The sequence below is a fragment of the Lactuca serriola genome, unplaced genomic scaffold (genome assembly GCF_051521515.1).
Source record: "Lactuca serriola cultivar US96UC23 unplaced genomic scaffold, Lser_US96UC23_V15 Lser_V15_Un040, whole genome shotgun sequence".
Lineage (NCBI taxonomy): Eukaryota > Viridiplantae > Streptophyta > Magnoliopsida > Asterales > Asteraceae > Lactuca > Lactuca serriola.
In genome coordinates this window covers 1-23,513 of record NW_027629687.1, presented here as the reverse complement: position 1 = coordinate 23,513, position 23,513 = coordinate 1, and the positions used below count along the sequence as shown (strand labels likewise).

At 35.0% G+C, this 23,513-nt stretch overlaps 1 protein-coding gene and 1 long non-coding RNA gene across 3 annotated transcripts; one reads left to right on the top strand and one right to left on the bottom strand.

Moving 5' to 3' along the window:
- Positions 1 to 3,824: 3,824 nt before the first annotated feature.
- On the bottom strand, positions 3,825 to 7,887 carry LOC145077790 (mechanosensitive ion channel protein 1, mitochondrial-like). 2 transcript variants are annotated; one of them, XM_079023037.1, is made up of 7 exons: positions 7,749 to 7,887; positions 6,404 to 6,485; positions 6,092 to 6,208; positions 5,845 to 5,984; positions 5,657 to 5,764; positions 5,293 to 5,514; positions 3,825 to 4,094 (listed from the first exon to the last, which is right to left on the bottom strand). In XM_079023037.1, exons 2-7 carry the CDS (start codon positions 6,462 to 6,464, stop codon positions 4,002 to 4,004), a joined length of 741 nt encoding a protein of 246 aa, XP_078879163.1. In that variant the 5' UTR covers positions 6,465 to 6,485; positions 7,749 to 7,887; the 3' UTR covers positions 3,825 to 4,001. The 2 variants fall into 2 exon arrangements, with proteins under 2 accessions (XP_078879163.1, XP_078879162.1); XM_079023036.1 differs by having other exon boundaries at positions 6,092 to 6,485.
- A 13,422-nt stretch (positions 7,888 to 21,309) lies between these two features.
- LOC145077794 (uncharacterized) lies at positions 21,310 to 22,714 on the top strand. The gene is made up of 2 exons (XR_013693403.1): positions 21,310 to 21,799; positions 21,879 to 22,714. It is a non-coding gene; the product is annotated as an uncharacterized LOC145077794 (long non-coding RNA).
- Positions 22,715 to 23,513: the final 799 nt, after the last annotated feature.

The window sequence follows — 23,513 nt, the reverse complement described above, 5'->3', positions numbered from 1 at the left end:
GTAAACAATTAAAATAAATGCTAATATTATCTAAATAAAACAAGTAATAAAAGATGAGGTTTATCTAGTTTTGCAAGACTAGAAACTTAAATAATCAATTAACACTCCAACAAAGACAGTTAACAACTAAGAAGAAATAGAAAGGACAACTAGATTCAATGATAAAAGAGACTTCTGTTCAGATCTGATTCACTTATTCCTATGGTTGATTTCGTGGCAAGTGCAATGGATCAATATGTCAATGGTTACCGATTCCTAATGTGATTGGGTTCATGTTCACTATTACCAATACTTTAGTAGACATGTTAATTCAAATACTGGCCAGTTGATTAAACTAACAAGTTTCCTAGTGTTCAGTTCATAACAAGTAAGACTTGTAATAATAGCTAATAAAATTTGTTCAATTCAATCACCTCATATGTGGTTGTTCGTCACACATGCTCACACATTGATTTACATATTTTCTAGTTAACCCTAGTTTCATGTTCACTATTCCTAGGCATACAATCTTGTATTCACAAAACTATATGAATCAAGTAATCAAGAAGATGTTCATGCAACTCAATAACTTACTTAATAACAGAAAACATTTATCATCAATACATGAGGATCTTTAACAAGCTTAACAAGATGAATAACCAAATTAATATTAATCCAACCACTCAATCAAACCATGTTCATAAGATTATCTCATCCAAACAGAAGTAAAAAGATTTTAGCTCATATCTACAGCAAGTAATAATCTAAAATTAAAATCTAATGATCCATACATGGTTCAAAACAAAGCTTAAGAATAAAGAATGATTATTTGCCTTTGATTCTCTTCTAAATTGTCTCTTAGGTTGCAATCTCGAAAACTGAAGCTTCAAGAACCCTTCTGGTCTTCAATAATCGCAGCTAGCCTCCAAAAAAAGTTAGGGTTCGAATGAGAAGTGTTTCTATATATAAATTCTGAAAACAGTGCCAGCTCGACGAGTTTTCACCACAAACTCGTCGAGTTTTTTTGATAATCCATGTATACAGCGTGTACGACAAGGCATCTTCGAATCGGGAACATTCTGACCAACTCATCGAGTTCTCTTGGAATCAACATTTTCTCAAAACATGAAAGTCGTCCGAAATTGTGTGTAGTTTTCAGAACATTTTGAATCTCGTCAATCGGAGTTACGGTTCATGAGATATGGCCAAAACACTGACAAGGGGTCAAGCTGTCCAGCAACATCATTCTTTCTTCAAAATCCAAGATCCAAGCTTCCAATCGCTAATTCTGCTTCCTTTTCCTTCCGAGCATGTCTTAATTGTTGAAAATGAAATATTTAAGCTAATTAAGCACCTTTTGTTCATTAAATGAGATAAAATCAACATAAAGTATTAAGATAATGCATGCATTTTATAACTAAATATGCCCATATCACATTACCAGGGAATAACCCTAAATCTATGAAGTCCTCGATGATGGGTTTCTCTGATCTAGCCCTAGCCTAAACAAATTTCTTACCCATGATCAAATAAAAAGCGAGAGAACAAAACGAATAAGAGTATGAAGGTGATTACCTAAAAGAGTAGAAGGAGAAGAATGTGAGCTGATTAAAGTTTCAATGAATTCTCAGTGGGTTTATAAGAGGGTTTTCACATGCGAATCTCAACCATCCAAAACCCAAACTTCCAAAGATAATTGAAGGGTAAGATTGATCATAGAAAAATGGGTCACATCACATCGGCGTAATCCCCTTTTTAAATCTAGAAATTTCGAACTCCTTGGATTTTGGATTGAAGATTTATGGGGGTAATAGTTATGGGTAGAGTTTTCACCATACCATTTATATCTTAAAACCCGAACTAACATCCCGGGCAAGCCCAAGATCTTGGATATAGTCAGTATCTTGGACAACCATCTTATTTCTTATGATATCTTATGCTGAATTTTAGAGCTTGACAAGAAAAGAATGGACCATGTCAAACCATACGTGGTTAATGCCTCATGAACGTTGGAGACCATCGTAAGGGTCAAGGGTGGTTCAAGGAAGATTTCAAGAATGTCAAAATTATAGTTATTATTGTTATGTATATAAAGACTAGATGATCATCATTCACACACACACACACGCACACACTCTGACGACCAATTTTTCTCTGATTCTTTCGAAACTTGAGCACATTTACTTCGTTTCTAAGATCAGCTAGAACTTGTAACTTTATTTCGATTTAATATAAGTTAAAAGGCATGTGATTTCATGACATCCTGAAGTTTTATGCTAGAGATCCAAAAGGATTAAGGGCTTTCCTCCTAATCAATTGTGTTCTTGCATTTACTTTCATTTATTTGTTGTTACTCAATCAACAACTTATTCTACTTTTACTAGATTGTTAACATGTTTTCATTTTCGAAATCACTAAGATATCTTTTGATATCTTAGCACCTTTTTGAGTATTTTAAACTTTATTATGCAAATTTACGTATTAGTTCACTTTAACTCTATTTTTGTCCCAAATACACTTATTTATATTACGAAATACAACACTTTATTAAATAGTTTTGTTAACAATATTGTTTTCTTCCCATGATCTTAGGCAAGACCAAGATCTACGACACATTTCAAGATTTTTAAGTTCTTAAAGCACTTTGCTTTCATTTATCTTATTTCAAACATCACACCACACTTACTAATTTGGTTACGAAATCACACCATACTTACTGATTTGGTTACGAAATTACTTTGTTAATTTTTATTATACAATAGTTTGTAGCCCAATAATATGATAATTTAATTTAAAATATAGAAAAATGAAATATGCACACATAACATTGCAATATGACACAATTTACAAAGGTTATTTAAGTTTATACTAAAAACCCAATTAAGATGCTCTAGAGTGTTGTCATCTTGTTAGCATACATTTGACAACCAAATGCTTTCAGTTAGGGATGCGAGCACATAGGATTGATGTCAATGTTGTGAAAATCGTTTGACGGTAGCTTAGCAGTCGATTGACGATAAGCGATTAATTGGACTAGGTGGGGATTAATCAGGGACCCTAAATTATTGATAAAAATTAATTAAAAATTAATATTTCCTAAAACATTAAGTATTTAAAAATTTAAAATTTTAGTATATTATTTTAAAATTTGAAAAACTTAAAATTTTGAAAATTTAAAATTTTGGTTTAATATTTGAAAATTAAAAATTTTGAATTTTTTAAATATTTTCCGCCTATGACTGCTAAGCCCGATTTTGACCGATTTCAGCCAAACACCCTAATCGTAATCAGTTCAAGGCCGCCAAAGCCGATTTGTGCAACACTGATTGATACACGATCCCAAACTGGTCGGGTATCAGAACCGGAGCTTAACCGGTACCAATTAAGCATATATGGTCCGGCACTAGTTCTATGATTTTGGAGAAAATGATATTAAGTTATTTGGTTCCGATAACATGGAAAAAAGCGATCCCAAATGTAAGCATGTTTTGAATTGGTATTGATGAACTTCACATAGTGATTGAAGAATTCTTGATCTCCATGTTCAATTAAAATACCATATAAGCCATATCAGTCTACATGAAATTAAAATTAAATACCAATAGTAATAGAAGAATTATTTACATTCACGTTTCCTCCAACAGCACCCATATTTTATGTTTGATTTATAACTATGCCATCTTGATTACAATTATAGTTGATTCTTTTGCCTTCAAAAGGTCTTACCTAGTAACGTCTTATGACATTCCATTGCCTTCTTCTCTTGGATTTGTATTTATATTAACGATTGGATGTTTTAATTTTAATTCAATAAAGCAGAAGAATTGGCAAACACCTGGTGACCCTTTTTAAATTTAATTCATGATAACTGACGCTTCATTTTATATACCAAATTGATGCATATAATTTAGAGTATTACAACCTCATTTTTCTATCAACAAGCAAAACCAAAACCAAAAGCAAAAGCAATGTACATAAAAGGTTTCTGTTAAGGTTTTGCGATTACTCGAAAGAAAGAAAATCTAGTTCATATCTAGGTAGGCCCCATGCTTCTTCATTATCTGAATCGCCTGCCTAAAGATATCATACTTAGCTGAAGAAAACTCGTCTTCACACTGCATAATATAAAATAGGACATAAGAAAATTTTAGATGAATTCTAGAAATTCAACATCTACCATCTTACTTTCTACTTATTTGTATATTCTAGCATCCTACTTCTAATCAAGATATTATATTTTAAAAAATCTATAAACATGTTTCAATTTCTTTTACTTACCACTACTTGTAAAAATCAACACTTTTTTAGCAATGAAAATTGTTTTTGCATTTGGACAAAATTGCTATAACTAGGTAGGTAGTTTTTCTAGGAATAGTTCTATAATAAAAAAACATTGAAAGCAGAATGCTATAATAAACAATCAATTGAAAGTCAAATGCTATTAAACACCTTATAAAGAAGATTATATCCTTCATAATAATTGCATAAAAGAATAGGTAAGTCCATAAATTTAGCTTGATTTTTGACATACAAAATGGTTGCAAATAATATAGATCTTAAAATGGGAGCGTTTGCTGTTTCTTGGGCTATAATCTCAAAACAATTGCAATAACATCATTTTCTAAGATTTTCTTTTCACAAAATTTCAAATGTTGACTTTTTATGATCCATCAATAACACTAAAAAGTAGTATTAATTTGGATGAATTAGATTAATTATCTTGCTTTTTCATAAATCATCTTAGACATTCAACCAATATTTAAAAATGTCCATCAACTATGTACTTGGGCAAAAAGTTTCATTTATTTGCAAAAAATTGATTAATGATACAACTTTAGATCAAAGATTCAATCACAAGCTCCAAAACGTTTCTACCATGCTTGAACTTTCTGGATTTTCATAATATCTTGAGGGGAAAAAAGGAAGATCAATGTGATCAGGTGGAGATGTCAGCTTTAAAATTATAAAACAACATTATTATATTCATAACTAAATATAGCAACTATAACTTGCCTGTAGTAGTTAGCATATGATTCATAAAAGGTTATATGCAAAATAAATAAATAAATAAAGTAGACTTTTACTGATTCACCTATTGTAGCAATCCTACTTTCATTTCTTCCTTTAAAAAATCATCCTTACTATATCTACATTATCTATTTACAAAGACTGATATATAACAGAAAAAAGATGAAAGTTTAATGCTATTATTAGGTAGATTTACGAAATATAATGTCTTGATAAAAAAAAATATTATTTGGTAATCGAGGCAAATTATGATTTGAAATGTTTGAGGAAGTATGCTATACGTACCCGCTCTTTTAGTTTGCATCCAATAGTAAGCGTGAAACCAAGAGGGTCCACTTGAGAAAGATAACAATACGGCTGCTCTTGCTCCAAGTAAATGATTGAGTTAGACTTCATCATGTTTATTATTTCCTCTGATATCTCGGGGATCTTCTCAATCTCATCAATGCTCAAATCAATCTTGAAAACCATGGCATGAGCTGGAGACCCAGTTATGTTCACATAATCCTATAAAAAAGGGCAAAATACTTTATCACAAGGGTGGTAATATAAAACTCGATAAACAAAGAATATGAACCCAAAATTTGTACTTAACCAACAAAAAGACTTTATAATGACATAATAACTTTCAAGGGTAACGATGAAAGACCTGTCCACTAAGCCAGGAAGTAGGAAGTAATGCACGACGGTTTTCCTCAGTAAGCAATGAGGTCGTTATGAGTCCCATATCAATAACCTCACCTTTCAAATGTCCAACCTGCAAAAAAAACACTCGAAATAAGAACAAATTCATACTCATACGAAAGATAAAATATATCAGAAAGCTTATTTACGTACTTCTATCATATCTCCAATTGAAAAGGGTTTGTTACGTAGTAATGCAAACCCACGCATGATATTGCCAAGAAAGCTTCTAGCTACAAAAACAGCTGCAACCCCTAGAAAGATATAGTAACACGCATTTGATTTCAAAACTCCTGAAAAAAAATAAATACAGATTATGAGAAATTTTGTAGTCGTATTTCTCAGTATATTATATCATTAAAAAAAGGGGGGACAAGGCAAGGGAGATAAAGTTACCTACCTTCCGTAGCAGAAATAAAATGCATAGCGGCCTCCCAGGCTTTAGGCAAAGCGAAACCAATAATAGCAACAAGGCCATACAAGCCATAAGGTGGTTGAGATGTTGAATCGGTTACATCTTTACGTGCATATGATGATGATGATGATGATGATGAATACACACGATGTTTCAACATGTGATTGGTTGCAACAGGAGAAGAAATTCTTAAGTTTGAATTTGATAAATGACATGGGATTAAGTCCATCTTATTGTTTGGTTTTGTACCAAAATGGATCTTATTGCTTGTACCAAAATTACTCTTATTATTTTCACCTGTACAAGGATTATACACCCTACACCAAGGTTTTGATATCACCAAGCTTATTCCACTCATTATTCAATCTTCTACCTATATCTATATCAATCAATAACATCAACAAAAACAATTATAAAACATAATAATAATAACATTAATATAAACTAACTACATTCTTCAAGTCTGTCAAACTAATACAAGATTACTTAAATTCTCAATCTATAATATGCTAACCCCGTGCATTGCAATCATAAAAACAATAATTCAATTGTAACAGAAATCAATAACTGTAGTCTCTCTTTTTAGCATTCTGCTTTCAAACAGCTATATACCAACAACAAACAAGCTAATAACTAAATACCCAGGTATTTGAAACGTTAAAGTTGATTAAAATAACATAAATAGGCAAATAAAATGTTAGTACGCATCATGAGATATACCTACCCTATGCAGAATTAAATCAAACCACAGAAACATTAAAATATTTACAATTACATTTTGTTCTTCACTTTGTTCCTTCACCAGAAAAGATACATTTCGGTTATATGAATTTACAGGGTTTTTGGCTAAGCTTATTAAAAGTGATTTTAACTTTTTAACTTATATTTAAAACAGAGTTTTTTAAAAATGTGTTTGGCTAACCTTATACCGTGTCAAAACGCTATCAGCTGATAAGCCATTTTTAGTGTTCGGCAAAAAAAAAAAAAAAAAAAAATGCTTATATGTGTAAATTTACCAAAAAGGGCTTCCTTTTATATTATGACTTATTTTTCTTATTATAACTAACATTTTCTTTTTAAACTAATAACAATTGTTTAGGCTTAAGTTTCTTTTTCGATATACCACCATCAACAAGATTATCATGGTTGGTGTATCACATAAGCATCTTAGAGGGTGTTTGGCTTAGCTTTTTAAACCTCAAAAGTTCTTTTTGGAAAAGTTACAAAAAGTCAGGATTTCTTGACTTTTTCAAAAAGTTCTTTTTGCTTATGTAAAAACTTCAAAAGAAACCATTTTGCCAAACATACTTTTGGCTTTGAAAAGCCAAGCCAAACACCCCCTTAAGATCATCATTCAAAACAATGTCTACGTTCCAGTTATGAACACAATCTGTATGTCCCTGTTAACAGTAGCAATTGCAGTTTCACATATACACATAACCTATTGCAGTTTCACATATACATCTACAGGATTGAAGAAAATCGAAAGAAGGAAAGAATTGAAGAAAAGCACACAGATTTCGATTACAACAACTAATATGATTTCCATTTCAACTGAAATCAGGGGAAAAGGTAAAACCTAGAGCAGCCAAAATGCAAATGCAATTGAACGAAAGCAGGAAAAGATTGAAGAATATCGAACCTGAAGCGAATCTGTGGAGTGCGACGCCGATGGAAATCGTAGTGATAGGGCGGCAAGCAATCGGGAATCGCTTGAGGAGCGGACTATAGAAGAATGGAGGCGTGCTGTGTGTTTCTTTTGGTCTGCGTCGCAATATATCAACGAAACCTTTTTATTAGGTGAAGGGGTATATTGGTCAAACTTTTGTTTATATCATTTATTTAAGGGTTAATGACTAAAAGGGTAGTATATTTTATGATTACACATTTAGTCACTGATTTTTTTTTTTCGTCCACATGTACCCCTTCAACTTGTTAAACTGTACACATTTAGTCTTTATGACCGGCTACTACAGGTTAGCCGGTAAAAAAGACTTAATAGGGTAATATATTTATTAATTTGTACACATTTAGTCCTTAATATTTTTTTTTGTTACAAAATAAGTAATTTTTGTTTTTGTACTTATTCAACAAATATAAATGATTTCTTTAGGTTTTTCGCACATCTTAAGTGGGATAGCCATATGGTGGCGAGATAGGTTGTGGTGGTCCTGCTATATGTTGTAGGCTAAGATACCTAGTGCAGATCGGTTGTAAGTTGTAGGCATGGAGGCTCAAGAAGAGCAGTTAGGTTAAGGCGCCATGCCGACAAACCCTGGGTATTCCAGTCTGATAACTGATTGAACCTGTTGTGTGTTGGCATTCCAGTCGGATGACTGATTGGGCTAAGGTATTCCAGTCTGATGACTGATTGAACCCGTTATGTGCCAAATTATGAAAGTACCTAAGTTCGTGCCACACACCTAGCTCATAGGATCACACTCTCACAAAAAGCACAGATACTCAACATCTTTCTGTTCCATGGCAGAAAGATGCCTCGACGACCAACCCGCGAAAACCCTGAGCCAAACCCTCCCGAGTTCAACTCTGTTGCTTTTCATGCAGCGGTGTCGGCTGCGGTCACCGCGGCTATGGCCCAAAATCATCAAGGGAACAATGGAGGAGTCAGCGGACCAGGACCTGGAAGTTCGAACAACGGGATGAATCAAGGACCCACCAAAACATGTTCCTACAAAGACTTCACCAACGCCAAACCACGAACCTTTAACGGCACTGGAAGAATGATCACCCTGAAACGATGGATCGAGAAGGTGGAATCGGTACTCGAGATATGCGATTGCCCTGAGGAGATGAAGGTGAAGTTTGCCGCATGCACTCTCGTTGACCAAGCGCTCACTTGGTGGAACGGACACGTGGAAGCCATGACACTCCCCGTAGCCAAATCCATGCCATGGACAGAGATGAAAGAAATGTTGATGGCCGAGTATTGCCCTCGAGGTGAAATTCAGAAAATGGAACAAGAGCTGTGGAATCTCACTGTCCGAAACGCTGATATAGATGCATACATATCAAGGTTTAGCGAACTGTCTCTGCTGTGCCCTGGCGTGATCACCTCAGAAGGAAATAGGGATGAGCAAAAGGACCGGGGAACCGGCCGGAACCGGTCCCGGAACCGGCACCCGATGGAACCGGTCGGGCCGGGACCTATACTACAAATTTGTGATTTTTTGGAACCGGGACCCGGAAAGAACCGGCTATTGGAACCGGCCCAAAACCGAGAACCGGCCCGGCTAGAAAACCATGTCACGTAGGGATGCCTTGATGAGCACATAATGCACGATCGAATCTCAGCTCCTGCTTGCGATACACACAAAAAAAAACTTGAAGCTGCGATCACACATTCACACCTCCTGTCGGCTGCCACGGTCTCGTAACAAAAAAAAAACGCAATCGTTCTTTCATCCCTACTTGTGAGTCACGGCCACGATCCACCCTTCTGTCGGCTGCCACGATCCCAAGTCCCAACTCCAAGTTCACGATCGAACCCTACTCTCTTCAACAATCGGCAATCAGCATCACTTCATCATCATTCAATTGATCAATTCTTCATCTCCAAGTTTCCATTGATTACAAGTTTCCATCTCCAAGTTTCAATCGATCTTCAATTCTTTATCATCATTCATTGATTTTCAATTTTTCATCTTCAATTGCTTCAATGATTCAAACTATGGATGTTCATGAAGATCAAGTAAGAGCATATATTTATATTTCATGTTTTAAGATTATATACTTCAATATTAGCTTCAAATCTTCAATGCTTCAATGATTCACCAAATAATGGCATGCATGCAAGTTTTTTTTCTTTGGTTTTGTTGGCTCCATTCCAAATATATGCATTGTTATCCCTACTTAATTAAAAGATCTTGATTTTTGATCATAGTCTCATAGTGGAGTACTCCTTTACGGATGAAAGGTTGTACATATAATATATGTTTCATGTTTTAAGCTCCATTTAACAATGTACTTTGTAGACATACATGCAAAATTTTGGTTAGATTAGTTTATTGTTTATAGTATGAATGTAATTATGTAAGATTGTCAAAACTACGAATTTGTATAGTACTTTTGTTATATAATTAATGTGTAAAATTGACATTGTAGGATTTGGATGGGCTACCAAATGTACCATCATCAAGATACCGAAACTCGGATGCTCATGATGCCAATAATGAAGATGGTAATCCGGCTAATTGGATTGGAAAAGACTTTGATGACCAAGTAAGATTAGTATTTAGCTCATTAGCAATATTTATTTCTTTAGCAATCTGTCCAAATATTAAATTGTGCATAACTAGTTCAATTTAACTTGTTTTGACCTGAATTTTTTTCCTACATGTAGATTAGGATTTGTAGTTGAATTTAGACTATAAAAACGCTTGATTTGGTTAAAAATTGAATGAGTTACAAGCCCCGTAAGGAAGGGTGTCAAATCTGAATTTTTTTTTCTAACAGCAATATAACGTGATGTGATTTTGTTGTTCAAATGTGCATAACTCATTCAATTTAACTTGTTTTGACCTGAATCTTTTTCCTACATGTAGATTAGGATTTGTAGTTGAATTTAGACTATAAAAACGCTTGATTTGGTTAAAAATTGAATGAGTTACAAGCCCCGTAAGGAAGGGTGTCAAATCTGAATTTTTTTTTCTAACAGCAATATAACGTGATGTGATTTTGTTGTTCAAATGTGCATAACTCATTCAATTTAACTTGTTTTGACCTGAATCTTTTTCCTACATGTAGATTAGGATTTGTAGTTGAATTTAGACTATAAAAACGCTTGATTTGGTTAAAAATTGAATGAGTTACAAGCCCCGTAAGGAAGGGTGTCAAATCTGAATTTTTTTTTTATTTATTTTTCAGCATTTAAACGTAATATGACTTATTATATGTTTTATTTTGTGAATATAGGATTACGGAGAAGATTCAGAAGAAGATTATATAGAAGAAACACCGGCATTGAATGTTATACCAAGTGATGAATCAAACCAAGAAGAGGAGCCACAAGAACAACAACCTTCAAAAAAACGAAAATTTGCAACCACACAAAAACAAAGACAACCAAAAAAACCAACACAAACAAAAAAACCACCACCACCACAAAAACGAACACAAGAAAAATACCCAACAAAACCAAAACCCAAAAACAAAAAAAAGACTCAAAAGGAGTTAAGGGATCGGATTAACCCAACCAGACGAGGTGAGGGTAGAGATAATTGTACGGCTCCTGTTTGGAAATACTTCGAGATCGAATGGATAAAGGAGGACGATGGAATTGAAAGAAAGTGGGCCGAATGCAATTATTGTTTACATTTACTAGCCGCAGATCCAAACCGGAATGGTACAACTTCAATAAACAAGCATTTTAATGGGTGCAAGTTAAATCCAGACAACATACCGAAACAAGTTGATGACAAACAACAAAAGTTGTCATTTACGAAAGCTCCTAATGGTGAGGGTCATGTATACACATGGAAACATGATGATACTAGGATCCAACTTGCCTTGCTAGGGCTTTTCACCATCGGGGAACTACCATTTAAATTCATTGAAAACGAGGCATTCATAGAATTTGTAAACGCCCTCAATGGTAGGGTGAAATTGCCTTCAAGGCATAAAATTTCTCGTGATGTTGTGTCATTCTATTTAATGGAGAGGCAGAAGTTGTACAAACATTTGAGCAACCCCAAAACAGCCATCCACTTGACAACCGACACGTGGACATCCTCGTGTCAAAAGATAAATTATATGGTTGTCACGGCCCACTTCATTACCGAAGATTTTGTCATGCACAAAAGGGTAGTCAACTTTAGAGAGGTTGATACTCACAAAGCTGAAGACATGGCTCGTGAGTTGCTAATTTGCATAAACGAGTGGGGGATGAAGAATGTCATGACGATGACCGTTGATAATGCCAAGACAAATGACGCGGCAATCAACATCATTGTGAAAGAACTACCGGGTATTTACGAGAATGGCAAACATTTTCACATTAGGTGTATGCCTCATATCATAAACCTAGTTGTGAAAATGGGGTTAAAACACGAAGTTTATCATGTAAAAAACCTACAAGATGCGGTGAAATACATTAGAGCCTCCCCGCAACGGATCAAGACGTTTAAACAAGCCATGAAGGATGCGGCTGTAGAAAGTCAAAGGTTTTTGTGTGGTGAAACTCCAACAAGGTGGAACTCTACCTTTGAATTGCTAAGATCAGCGTACGATGTGAAAGACGCATTTCTCGAATATAGCCATCAAGGTAAATAAAATCAATTAATCAAATATATTTCATCACTAAAATTAGCAATATTTATTTCTTTAGCAATCAGTCCAAATATTAAATTGTGCATAACTAGTTCAATTTAACTTGTTTTGACCTGAATCTTTTTCCTACATGTAGATTAGGATTTGTAGTTGAATTTAGACTATAAAAACGCTTGATTTGGTTAAAAATTGAATGAGTTACAAGCCCCGTAAGGAAGGGTGTCAAATCTGAATTTTTTTTTCTAACAACAATATAACGTGATGTGATTTTGTTGTTCAAATGTGCATAACTCATTCAATTTAACTTGTTTTGACCTGAATCTTTTTCCTACATGTAGATTAGGATTTGTAGTTGAATTTAGACTATAAAAACGCTTGATTTGGTTAAAAATTGAATGAGTTACAAGCCCTGCAAGGAAGGGTGTAAAATCTGAATTTTTTTCTAACAGCAATAAAACGTGATGTGATTTTGTTGTTCAAATATGCATAACTCATTCAATTTAACTTGTTTTGACCTGAATCTTTTTCCTACATGTAGATTAGGATTAGTAGTTGAATTTAGACTATAAAAACGCTTGATTTGGTTAAAAATTGAATGAATTACAAGCCCCGCAAGGAAGGGTGTCAAATCTGATTTTTTTTTCTAACAACAATAAAACGTAATTTGATTTTGTTGTTCTTTTTTTGTAGATCCAATGTTTCAGAAAACTGTGGGAAGGGTACCATCACATTCAGATTTTGAGATGATTAAAAAGATGATGGAGTTCCTTGAGAAGTTTAAGAAGAAAACTGAAAAAGTTTCGTGTTCAACAAAGCCTATCTTCCATACGTATACCCGGGAGATCCTAGATATAGAGCAACATCTTAGGAAACATGAAACCAACCCGGATTTTATGTTTATGGTACCGGATATGAAACATAAATATGACAAATATTGGGGTGACTATGATACTATAAGTGATTATGTCTTCTTTGCGACATTGTTAGATCCTCAATGCAAGTCAAAGTTTATGAAAGTTGTTTTTACCCAAATGCTTAAAGCCAAAAACAAAGATAAAAAGATGTCCGCTGATGAGATAGAATCCAAAGCACGTGCAAAGGTTATTGATATTGAATGCAAATTGGACAAGTTTTTCAAGACATACTTGGAAAGGTCAAACATGACCTCATCGTCTCAACAAGAAACTCCCGAAGAAGTTGTTAATTTTGATGACGAAAACGAATTCTTTGGAAGCTATATGACTTCGGGAAGTTTCCCCTCGACTTCCTCAGAAAGTCAATTGCAACGATACTTAAACGAGGACCCAATCGGATTTGACAAAGGATATGATATCCTCACATGGTGGAAAAATAATGCAGTGCGGTTCCCGATCGTTGCTCGAATGGCAAGAGGTATCGACCTTCTTTTACTCTAATTTAAATTTTTAATTTATAAATTTGTGTCGTGTATTATACACTAATTTGTTTATTAATAGATATTTTGGGGATGCAAATTTCCACCGTAGCATCCGAATCCACATTCAGTAATGGTCGTCGAGTAATTACCGACTACCGTACTAATTTGTCCGTTGTGATTGTGGAGGCATTGATATGCACTCAAGATTGGCTAAGAAAGAGTAGCTTGCCTATATATGACTACGACGAAGTGCACGATGTGTTAGCTGACGATGACCTCGCTATCGGTAATACACTAATACTTGTTACATCTTATTTTTAACTTCTTATTAGTATTTGTTACATTTTAGTAAGTAATAACGTTTTTCTTTTGAATTATATATAGACATTGTGGATGCTATACACAACTTGAAGCTAACGGGGAAGAGATCGGGGAATTAGTCAAAATATCAAAGAAATGTTGGAATCCACATATTAGACTTTTTTTTTTTTTTTGTTGGTGAAACTTGGAAGTATATTTTGAATGTCGAAAGTGTATTTTGAATGTTGAATGTTTGAATGTTGGATACTTAATAATATAAGTTTGACGACATCCATGTTTAATTTGCTTGTAATAATTTAAATAAAATACCCAATGACCCATGGTTAATTTGCTTCAATGTTGAATTGTTTATTAAAATGTTTATTATTAAAATGTTGATTATTTACTAGTATTTAAACATCCACTTCTTCATAAAAAAAACCAATAAAACGCAAAGTAAATTAGTCGTTGGAATTACTCGAAAAACCGGCAAAAATCGGACCCGAAAAACCAATAAAACGCAAAGTAATTTAGTCGTTGGGTACATCAAAATTTAGCCGGTTCCATACTCGAAAAACCGGCAAAAACCGGACCCGGAACCGGAACCGGTAGAACCGCCGGGCCGGTTCGGTTCTTCATTTTTGCCGAAGCCGGTTCCCCGGTCCGGTTCGGTTCGGGCCGGTTCCGGCCGGTTCGGTTCTTTTGCTCATCCCTAGAAGGAAAGAAGATCGAGCGATTCATCTGGGGACTAACATCCCCGATCCAAGGAAACGTGATAGCTGCAAATCCCGAAACTTTCGACAGTGCCAAGAGATTGGCCAAGAAGCTATATGACCACAACAACAAAAAGGGTGAGAAGCCAGTGGAGACTGAAGTTAAGAAGGAAAATGATAGCAAGAAGGGGAAGAACAACAAGAGGAAGGGACGTCAAGGCTCCGAATCGTCCAAGAAGCAGCAAACAGTGGCAGTTAATGGCTTAATGCTGCGACCACTCAAGTTCCATCCACACCACATGCTCCAGCCTCAGCTGCTCCAAGTGCTCCTAGACCTTATTCCGGTAATCTTCCCAAGTGCAACAAGTGCGGTCTCCATCACAATGGAGAATGCAGAGAGATGCAGTGCACCAGTTGCAATCGTAAGGGTCACACGACAAGGTATTGCAGGACCTACCCTCCTCAGAACCAACAACAGGGAAACAACAACAACAACAACCGCAACAACAACAACACCAACATTGGCGGCAACAATGCAGGACCTAGCCACACCTGCTATGGATGTGGAAGGACCGGGCATTTCCGTCGAAACTGCCCCAACAACAACAACCCGGAAATGGAGGAACAGGAAGGGTGCTGACCATGGGTCAGGGAGAAGCAATTCAGGATCCCGTTGTTGTTACCGGTACGTTCCTCCTAAACCACACTTATGCATGCATCCTATTTGATACCATAGCAGAGCGAAGTTTTGTGAGCAATAAGTTTAAACATTTGTTAAAACAACAACCCCAGAAGCTCAATGAAACCTTTACGGTGGAAATGGCCAATGGAAAACCGAATCCACTGGGGAAGTCTACATCGGATGTACCCTAACTGTAAATCAACACGTCTTCCGAATAGACTTAATGCCTGTTTCCATTAGGAGTTTTGATGTAATTATTGGCATGGACTGGTTAAGCACCTACCATGCTTATGGGGTTGAAAAATTAAATGTTGAAAAATAATCTTCACTTCTTGTTCCTTCGAATGAACGTTCTTCAATGATCACCGTTGCTCCTTGAAAAGTAACAAATGACTAAAAAGTCCCTGTGGATCACAAAATCATAAAGACCCTTCTCACCACAGTTGTTCAAGGATGTAACCTTGGCTCAGAAAGTTCCGATACAGTCTCATTGAGTCTCTACTTCTTTTGAATTCGATTTTTAAGACAAATGAAACTTTGAGATAAAAACAAAACAAAACTAAACTTAGCACACAAACAAAGCAACCAAGAATAAAAATACACTCAAAAGCAATAAGAATATTTTTGGATTTTTTATTTTTCGATTGTTTGTTGTTTTTTTAATTTTCTCCCTAAATTTGTGCATAGAGGAAAAATATGAACAAATTTAACAAAAAAAAATAATGACTAAATTTAAGACTTCTTGGGATCAAAGTTGTCAGGCAATTTAATATAAATTATCAGCACACACCTGCATGAATAGACGACTAGGAATACCAGAATGAAACCCTAATTTTAAGGGTTTGGCACCCTATTTAATCTCCTCAACTCCCATATATTGGCCTCACCTTCAGCCTCCTTTGTCCCAAACCCTAGCCACGAAACCCGTAACCAACTTTTGAGAGTTTTGAGCTATTTTGTGCCATTCTTTGTGATTTGAAGCTTCAAGAAGGAAGGAAAGGCTTGGAGATTCAAGAGAAAGTCGGTAGATCCAGAGTTCAAGCTGCATTTTGGTCTCATTTGAGGTATAAAGCTTATACCTTGGCTTTCCATTGCTTAGATCTTCATTTAGGGTTGTCTTTTACCCTTTTTAGGCCATATTGAAGTCATTTTTGAGATTTGAGTGTATCATGAAGTTGTAGCTTCAGATCTAGAGCCTTTGAGGGACTCCATGACATAAAGGTGCCAACTTTATGGCCATGAGAGTCCCATGCGTCTTATAAACCACTTTTTAGAGCCTTATGAGCTAAATAATCCATGCATGAACGTAAAGTTGGAAACTATACGTGATATATCGACCCTAGGGAACCAGATCTATGTTTTGAATGCATTAAACCCAACTAAAATCGTCTATATTGATTTAGAATATGGGGGACTTGACGAGTTGTTCATATGACTCGGCGAGTTGGGTCGTGGTCCCCCAACCTTTTCTGTTACTGAGTAAGCTAGTTGAGTCTAGGAGATGACTCAGTGAGTTGGACATGGTTTTTGCACTTGAAGATTGAAGAACTCGACGAGTTCAATGAGGAACTCGGCGAGCTGTGAGCAAAATTCCTGATTCGGTAAAGGAAGGACTCGACGAGTTCAAGGAAGGACTCGACGAGCTGAATGGAAAAGTTCTGATGTTGTGGATAGGAGGGACTCGTCGAGTTGGATCGCGATTTCATAGTTTTCTGATATATGAAACTCAACGAGTCGATGGACCAACTCAGCGAGTTGAGTCAACCCAGAACGTTGACTTTGACCAGGATGTTGACCTTGACCAAAGAGTTGACTTTGACTTGGACTTTGACCAATGTTGACCTTCAAGGGTCATGAATCTGGAAAGGATAATTGAAGGAATGTCTATGTGTAGGATTTTGAGTAGGGTCGAGTTCAGAGCTGGAGTAATTGCAACTACTTCCATATATTGAGGTGAGTTGCCTTCCAGTAGAAGTGGGTCTAAGGCCACAATGTTGGCTCACTAGTAGGAGTTGTTTGATTAGATAATTCTCTTTGTGATAATTGCCTAGTATGCCACTATCGGTTATGTTTTATGTGCTAGCATAGTATGATATTATGTGATAATGATAGAAGGGGAATAGTCTCGTACCCGGTCGATAGGACCGAAGGGGTAGGCCAGCACCCAAATATGTTAGGCAGTATGTGATTTATGTTTTATATGCTAGTATGTTATATGGTAGTGGTAAGGGGTAAACTAGTCCCCGGATCCGTTCGAAATGACCGAAGGGGTAGGCCAGCACCCATATATGCTAGGCAGTTATCGGTTGAAAGAGACCGAAGGGGTAGGACAATACCCAGTCACGTTAGGCAATTACCGGTTGAAAGATACCGAAGGGGTAGACCGGCACCCAGATATGCTCGGTGGTTACCGGTTGAAAGAGACCGAAAGGGTAGGCTAGCACCCGGATATGCTAGGCAGTATGTTATTGTATGGTATGTGGTATGATGGGGGGAACTCACTAAGCTTTGTGCTTACGGTTTTCAGTTTTGGTTTCAAGTACTTTGTTTTCAAAGGAAAGGAGTCGGCTCAATCGCAGCGCATCACACTATGTTTTCCGCACATGAGATCTTTGGGATTGCACTCTGATATTGTTTTATGATAACATGTTTTGATTATCGACACTTTGGTTTTGACATGGGGTGTTTTTATGGATGTCTTTTTACCGTTGGTTTTATGAATTATTAAGCTAAAAATAAATTTTTTTGTCTTAAAATTTGGGATGTTACATAACGATACTTCCTTACCTTGTCTCAGAGCTTCTCTTAAGCTCATAAGGAACCATGTACAACAATAGAGATTATTTTCCACGACCATACCAAATTTTATATGGAGGGTTTGGTTGTTCTCATCGATAGCAACCGCTACAAACATTGTTTTTAGGTGGTCCTTCTAAGAGGGACACTACCTATGAAGATCACTGGAAAGAAGCAGCCTATAAATGTACGGACCGATATTTTTTGGGAATAAGAATGAATTAATTTAGATGTAGAAACATTATCATTTTTACAGAAACAATAGAAAAAGTACAAAAAACAAATATACCACCCATCTAATAGCCACAAAAATAAGCTTCGAAACGATCCATCGAACTAGTTCTGATGTGAGTGTAACTATGTGAGTTAGTTCGCCTAAGGTTGTGAAGGTAAACTGGCTGGTTGTTAAAGCTTTCTTCTTCGTCCAAATATATATTTTCTTACAATTTATAATCATTTTTATTATTTTAGAATCATCATAATTGAAAAAAGAATGTGTAGATTGACCATATTGACCCTAAATACAAAATCCCTTTTCATATAAACTAGATGACCAAATTGCCCCTGAGCTCACGTAGGTTTGCTTCAAAGATGTAGGCTTTAAACTCATGTTGCCTTTGATCAATATTTTGTCACCATAGATGCACAATTTATTATCCCCTTGTTTATACTAAGTGTCAGTTATAACACTCGGAAGTTTCATAATTGAATTGAAGTTGTTCTTTTTTCATGATCATAATTAACCTTTGAATTCAGCATACTATATTTTCTTTGTTAATTTATTGTTCTTGTGTGTATGCATGTATCATAAAATACAACCTCTCCTTTTTCGAATCGGGGAACTTTTGGTGCTGTGTTCTTGGGTAGTAGAATATGTTCTTATTACCCTATAATCTTAGTTTTTACATCTTATGGTTACGTACAGCTGTTTTGATTTAGGTTTAGGTTTATGTTTAGGTGTTTCTTGGTGATTGGTTTATGGATTATTTGATTCCACTTGAGTGAAAATTTCAACTAAAATGTCCATATGTTTTGTACTTCTCAAAAAATACAAAAGCAACAACAAGAAATTCTAATTAACATCGAATCAAGTCTTCAACCTACAAGGACCTAGTTTCTTGCACAGCCTACAAGCCTAGCACACTCATGCTATGAGAGCATCATGGAAATCCAATTAAGAAAAGAACTCTATGCATCAAACAAAAAACAAGCTATAATTGTAATCCTAACAGAAAAAACCATGTTATATACCCCTAACTTGATTACCTTTGCCCTTTGTATTGAATAAATGATACATTGAGTAATCTGTATGACTGCATGTGTGTTTGGTAAAAATATGTCACCCCTATATCGTAACTAGAGGTCATTTTTTTTTACTTTCCAGGTTCTTAGACTTTTTGGCACTTTTTCATTTATTGTTTTCATTTTCTTTTTGTTTTTTTGTCGGTCGACGATCTAATCCTAAATTAAGTTTTATTAACAAAAAAAAAGACAGATTATAGTTAATGTAATTACTTTTAACCCTCTTTGACCATTTCAGCAGATTACTTGATGAACCTTCATATTAAAAATTACACACGCTCTTAACCAATTAAACTGAAAGACTTTTGAATCAGGATGGTAACCAACTATTGAGTTTGTTCACATTTGATCCATTTCCTTTTTTTTTATCTACTATACCATCGAACTAGTTGTTTATGTTCACTATAACCCTTTTAACCGACTATCACCTGTGATAACCGGTCAAAAGGGTTATGGTGAACACAAATAACAAGTTCGATGGTATATAGGGTACAAAAAAAAGGAAATGGACCAAATGTGAAAAAACTTAACAGTTGGTTACCCTTCTGAGTCATTTTCCCTTTACTCATTTATAGAAAATCTCACGTCATCTCCTGCTCATATTAATGACTTTATGAGATTTATTTTTGTTTCTCTTTAAAATATAACCCAGAAAGAACATTATTCATACATGTACCACTTTGTAATACATTTGCATATTTATTAGAGGAATATTGATTTGAGAACGTGCATTTCATGACTATATTTACATTTCCAATCAAATGATTTATCGTATCATGGATTCTGGACAGGTCTAAAAACGAGTGGAATCACAAGTGCTGTGATTCTTGACTTTACTTGGATTTAAGATCAAATTCATGGAATAAGATGCAACATCGATATATACAGGATCATGCAGATTTTGTAGAGACAACACCATAATACACCGTGAGCTAAACGTTTATGCTAATAAAGATACCTCTCATACACAGTAATACCCTTTTGCAGAGAGTTGTTGACAGCTAACCACAGTAGGCGTAGCATAGACATTGTTTGGACCAAGTTATCCCTTTGAAACGCTCTTCATATACCTTATGGCTTAAGAAGGTTGTAATCTTTAATTCTTTTGTAGCTTTAAGTTCATTTAACTTTTTTGGGAAAAATGACTCAGAGGGTAACCAATTATTAAGTTTGTTCATATTTGGTCTCTTTCCTTTTTTGTACCCAATATACGATCGAACTTGTTGTTTGTGTTCATCATAACCCTTATGACCGGCTATCACAGGTGATAGTCGATCAAAAGGCTTATGGTGAACATAAATAACAAGTTCGATGGTATATTGGTTATAAAAAAAAAGTGACCAAATGTGAACAAAATCAACAATTGGTTACCCTCCTAAGTCATCATCCCTATGTATACTCCATTATATTTATATTTAATGTAATAAATGATGAAGTCAAAGTAGGTGTTTGGGTGAGCTTTTTGACTTTAAAAGTCCTTATTGACTTATTATTTTTGCCAAAAGAAGTTTTAAAAATATGTTTGTAATAGTTTTTAGCTTTTTACCTTTTAAAACCCCAAAAGTCAGCAAAGATAACATTTTGTTACTTTTAAAAAGGGAGTATTTTCTTCTTACCCAAAAACTATTCTAAAAGAAGTTTTAAAGTTCCCAAACGTATTATTAAATTTTTTGACTTTTTCAAAAAAAAAAAAAAGATAAGAAATCATTTTAAACGTGTTATTAAATTTTTTTGACTTTTTCAAAAAAAATAAATAAATAAATAAAAAATCATTTTAAAAGCAAGCTCAGACACCCTCAAATTAACTAAAAAGGAAGCATGGTTTTGAAGTCAAATTAAATAAAAAGGAGGCATGTTGATTCGAACTGGTGAGCCTTCAAAACCAAACTCCTAAACCTATCCTCCCCACCCCATACCTTCCTTTTTAAAGATATCTCTTCCTCCCTATTCTCTTAACTCTCGAAGATCCATCACTTCACCACTTCTGGACAACTACCACCGATCTCCACTAACCTTAAAGAAACCATTTAAATCTCGGGCAATCCCCTCTTTGTCTCCGTCATCATAAAAAGCTTCCTCGTTCTTTGGATTTGTCACATGGGGCGTTCTTGTTGTCACCCTTCTTTGAATCACATTACAGAGGATGACCGTCGACAAAGACGATTTGGGGATCTGAACCTACTTCTTCGATTTACATATCCCTCTTCTTTGATTTACAGGTTTAGGGTTAAGTTATGTTTTATTTGCAGGTTTAGGGTTCAATTTTTAAGGTTTGAATGATGACCGGGGTGGTTGCAGGAGTTGTTGGGGTGACAGGGGGAGGTGTCGGACTTTAGAAATAAGATACAAGAGAGAGAGAGAGAGAGGGAGGGAGATTACCAATCGAAAACCGAACCAAAGGAGATGACGAGTGTAATCGGAATGAACGTTGATTCTCGATGGTGACGTGGATCTGGTGGAAGACAAGAAACCAGACATGGAAAAAGTAAAAGCAGAGGAAATCATCACGATGATTGTGAATGTCTGAATGAACAAAACCAACTGAACGGATGCTTCATCGGATTTGTTTCTCTCCGACAACATCATTAAATTTGTAGATTCAACGAAGAAGAAAAGTAAACATGGGAAAGGAAAGAAAAGGGGGAGATATGTTTTATTTTATTTTTATTATTTTAATTTAAAAAAATTTAAAAAATAAAAGAAAATTGAAAAAGAAATTAGCTGCTATGTCAGCCTAGCACGCCAATTGGCATGCAACCTAGCAGGAACCTGCTAAAAAGATAAAATATGACAATAGTTTTTTATCTTTTTAATTTATAACTAGATCGTAGACTTTTCTATAGATTTCTTTAGAATTAATCATCTGTAAACATGTAGCTTAAAGGGAAAAAAATTGGAAAAGAAATTTCCTTAACAAGGGTTCCAGACAAGCTTTCGTGCACGGACTAATCATCTGTTGTATACATCCAGCTATGTCTCATGCCCTAGAGTCACTGTAGACGAACTTCCATGACCACATGGGTTAAATAGTGTCAGGATTTAAATATGGGTCAATAGATTATCCATAAATAGTTAGTTTAAAGAATTTAAGAATTCCATAACGGATTTTATAATATTGAATTTTTTTTCTTTTATTCTTGGTGATGATTTTGTGTTTGATAGTGTGGTTGTATCTTAATACCTTTTATTATGACATTTTACTTTCAAGGGATAGCATCGTCTTTGAAATTTTTGACCAGTTATTGTACTGTCAATTTCCTCTTATTAGTACATTATAATTTGAAAATTCTATCAACTACACCACAAAAAAATGCTTTGCATGGAAGAATGACATCTATAATCTGATAGAATTTTCAAATAATATTGTAGTATGAAAGTAAGACGTTATAATGAACAAATCAATAGAAATACATTGTTATTTCTTGCATTTGATCCAATCTGGTACTCATGTGTTTAAACCAATTGGGTTGCAGCAACCGAAAGTGAGGGAAGTGTTGAATACGGAAAGGACATACATAAACGGAAATCATGCAGCTTTTTGAGTACTATAGGAGTTGGAACGGATGTTGGGGACAAACAATAAAGCAACATACCACTTCTTAAAGGGCATCATTTGTTGAAAGCAAACTGGAAGTTTAGATTGATGGATTCGTTTAGAGAGGACATAAGGGCATTTTAGTAAAAAAAAAAAAAAAAAAAAAAAAAAAAAAAAAAACTTGTAAAAAGTGATTGAAGACTAGGCATCAATAATTGCGATTATTACTCTTTTCTAATGAACGTACATTTCTACTATGATGGTACCTAATAAAAAAAATATTGCTATTTCTGTTTTGGTGTTGGAGTTTATTGTATTTAAAACCAAATCAATTGAGCACCAAACTTGAATCAAATAAACGGAACATTACAGAAGTATCAAACAAAATTAAAATCTGC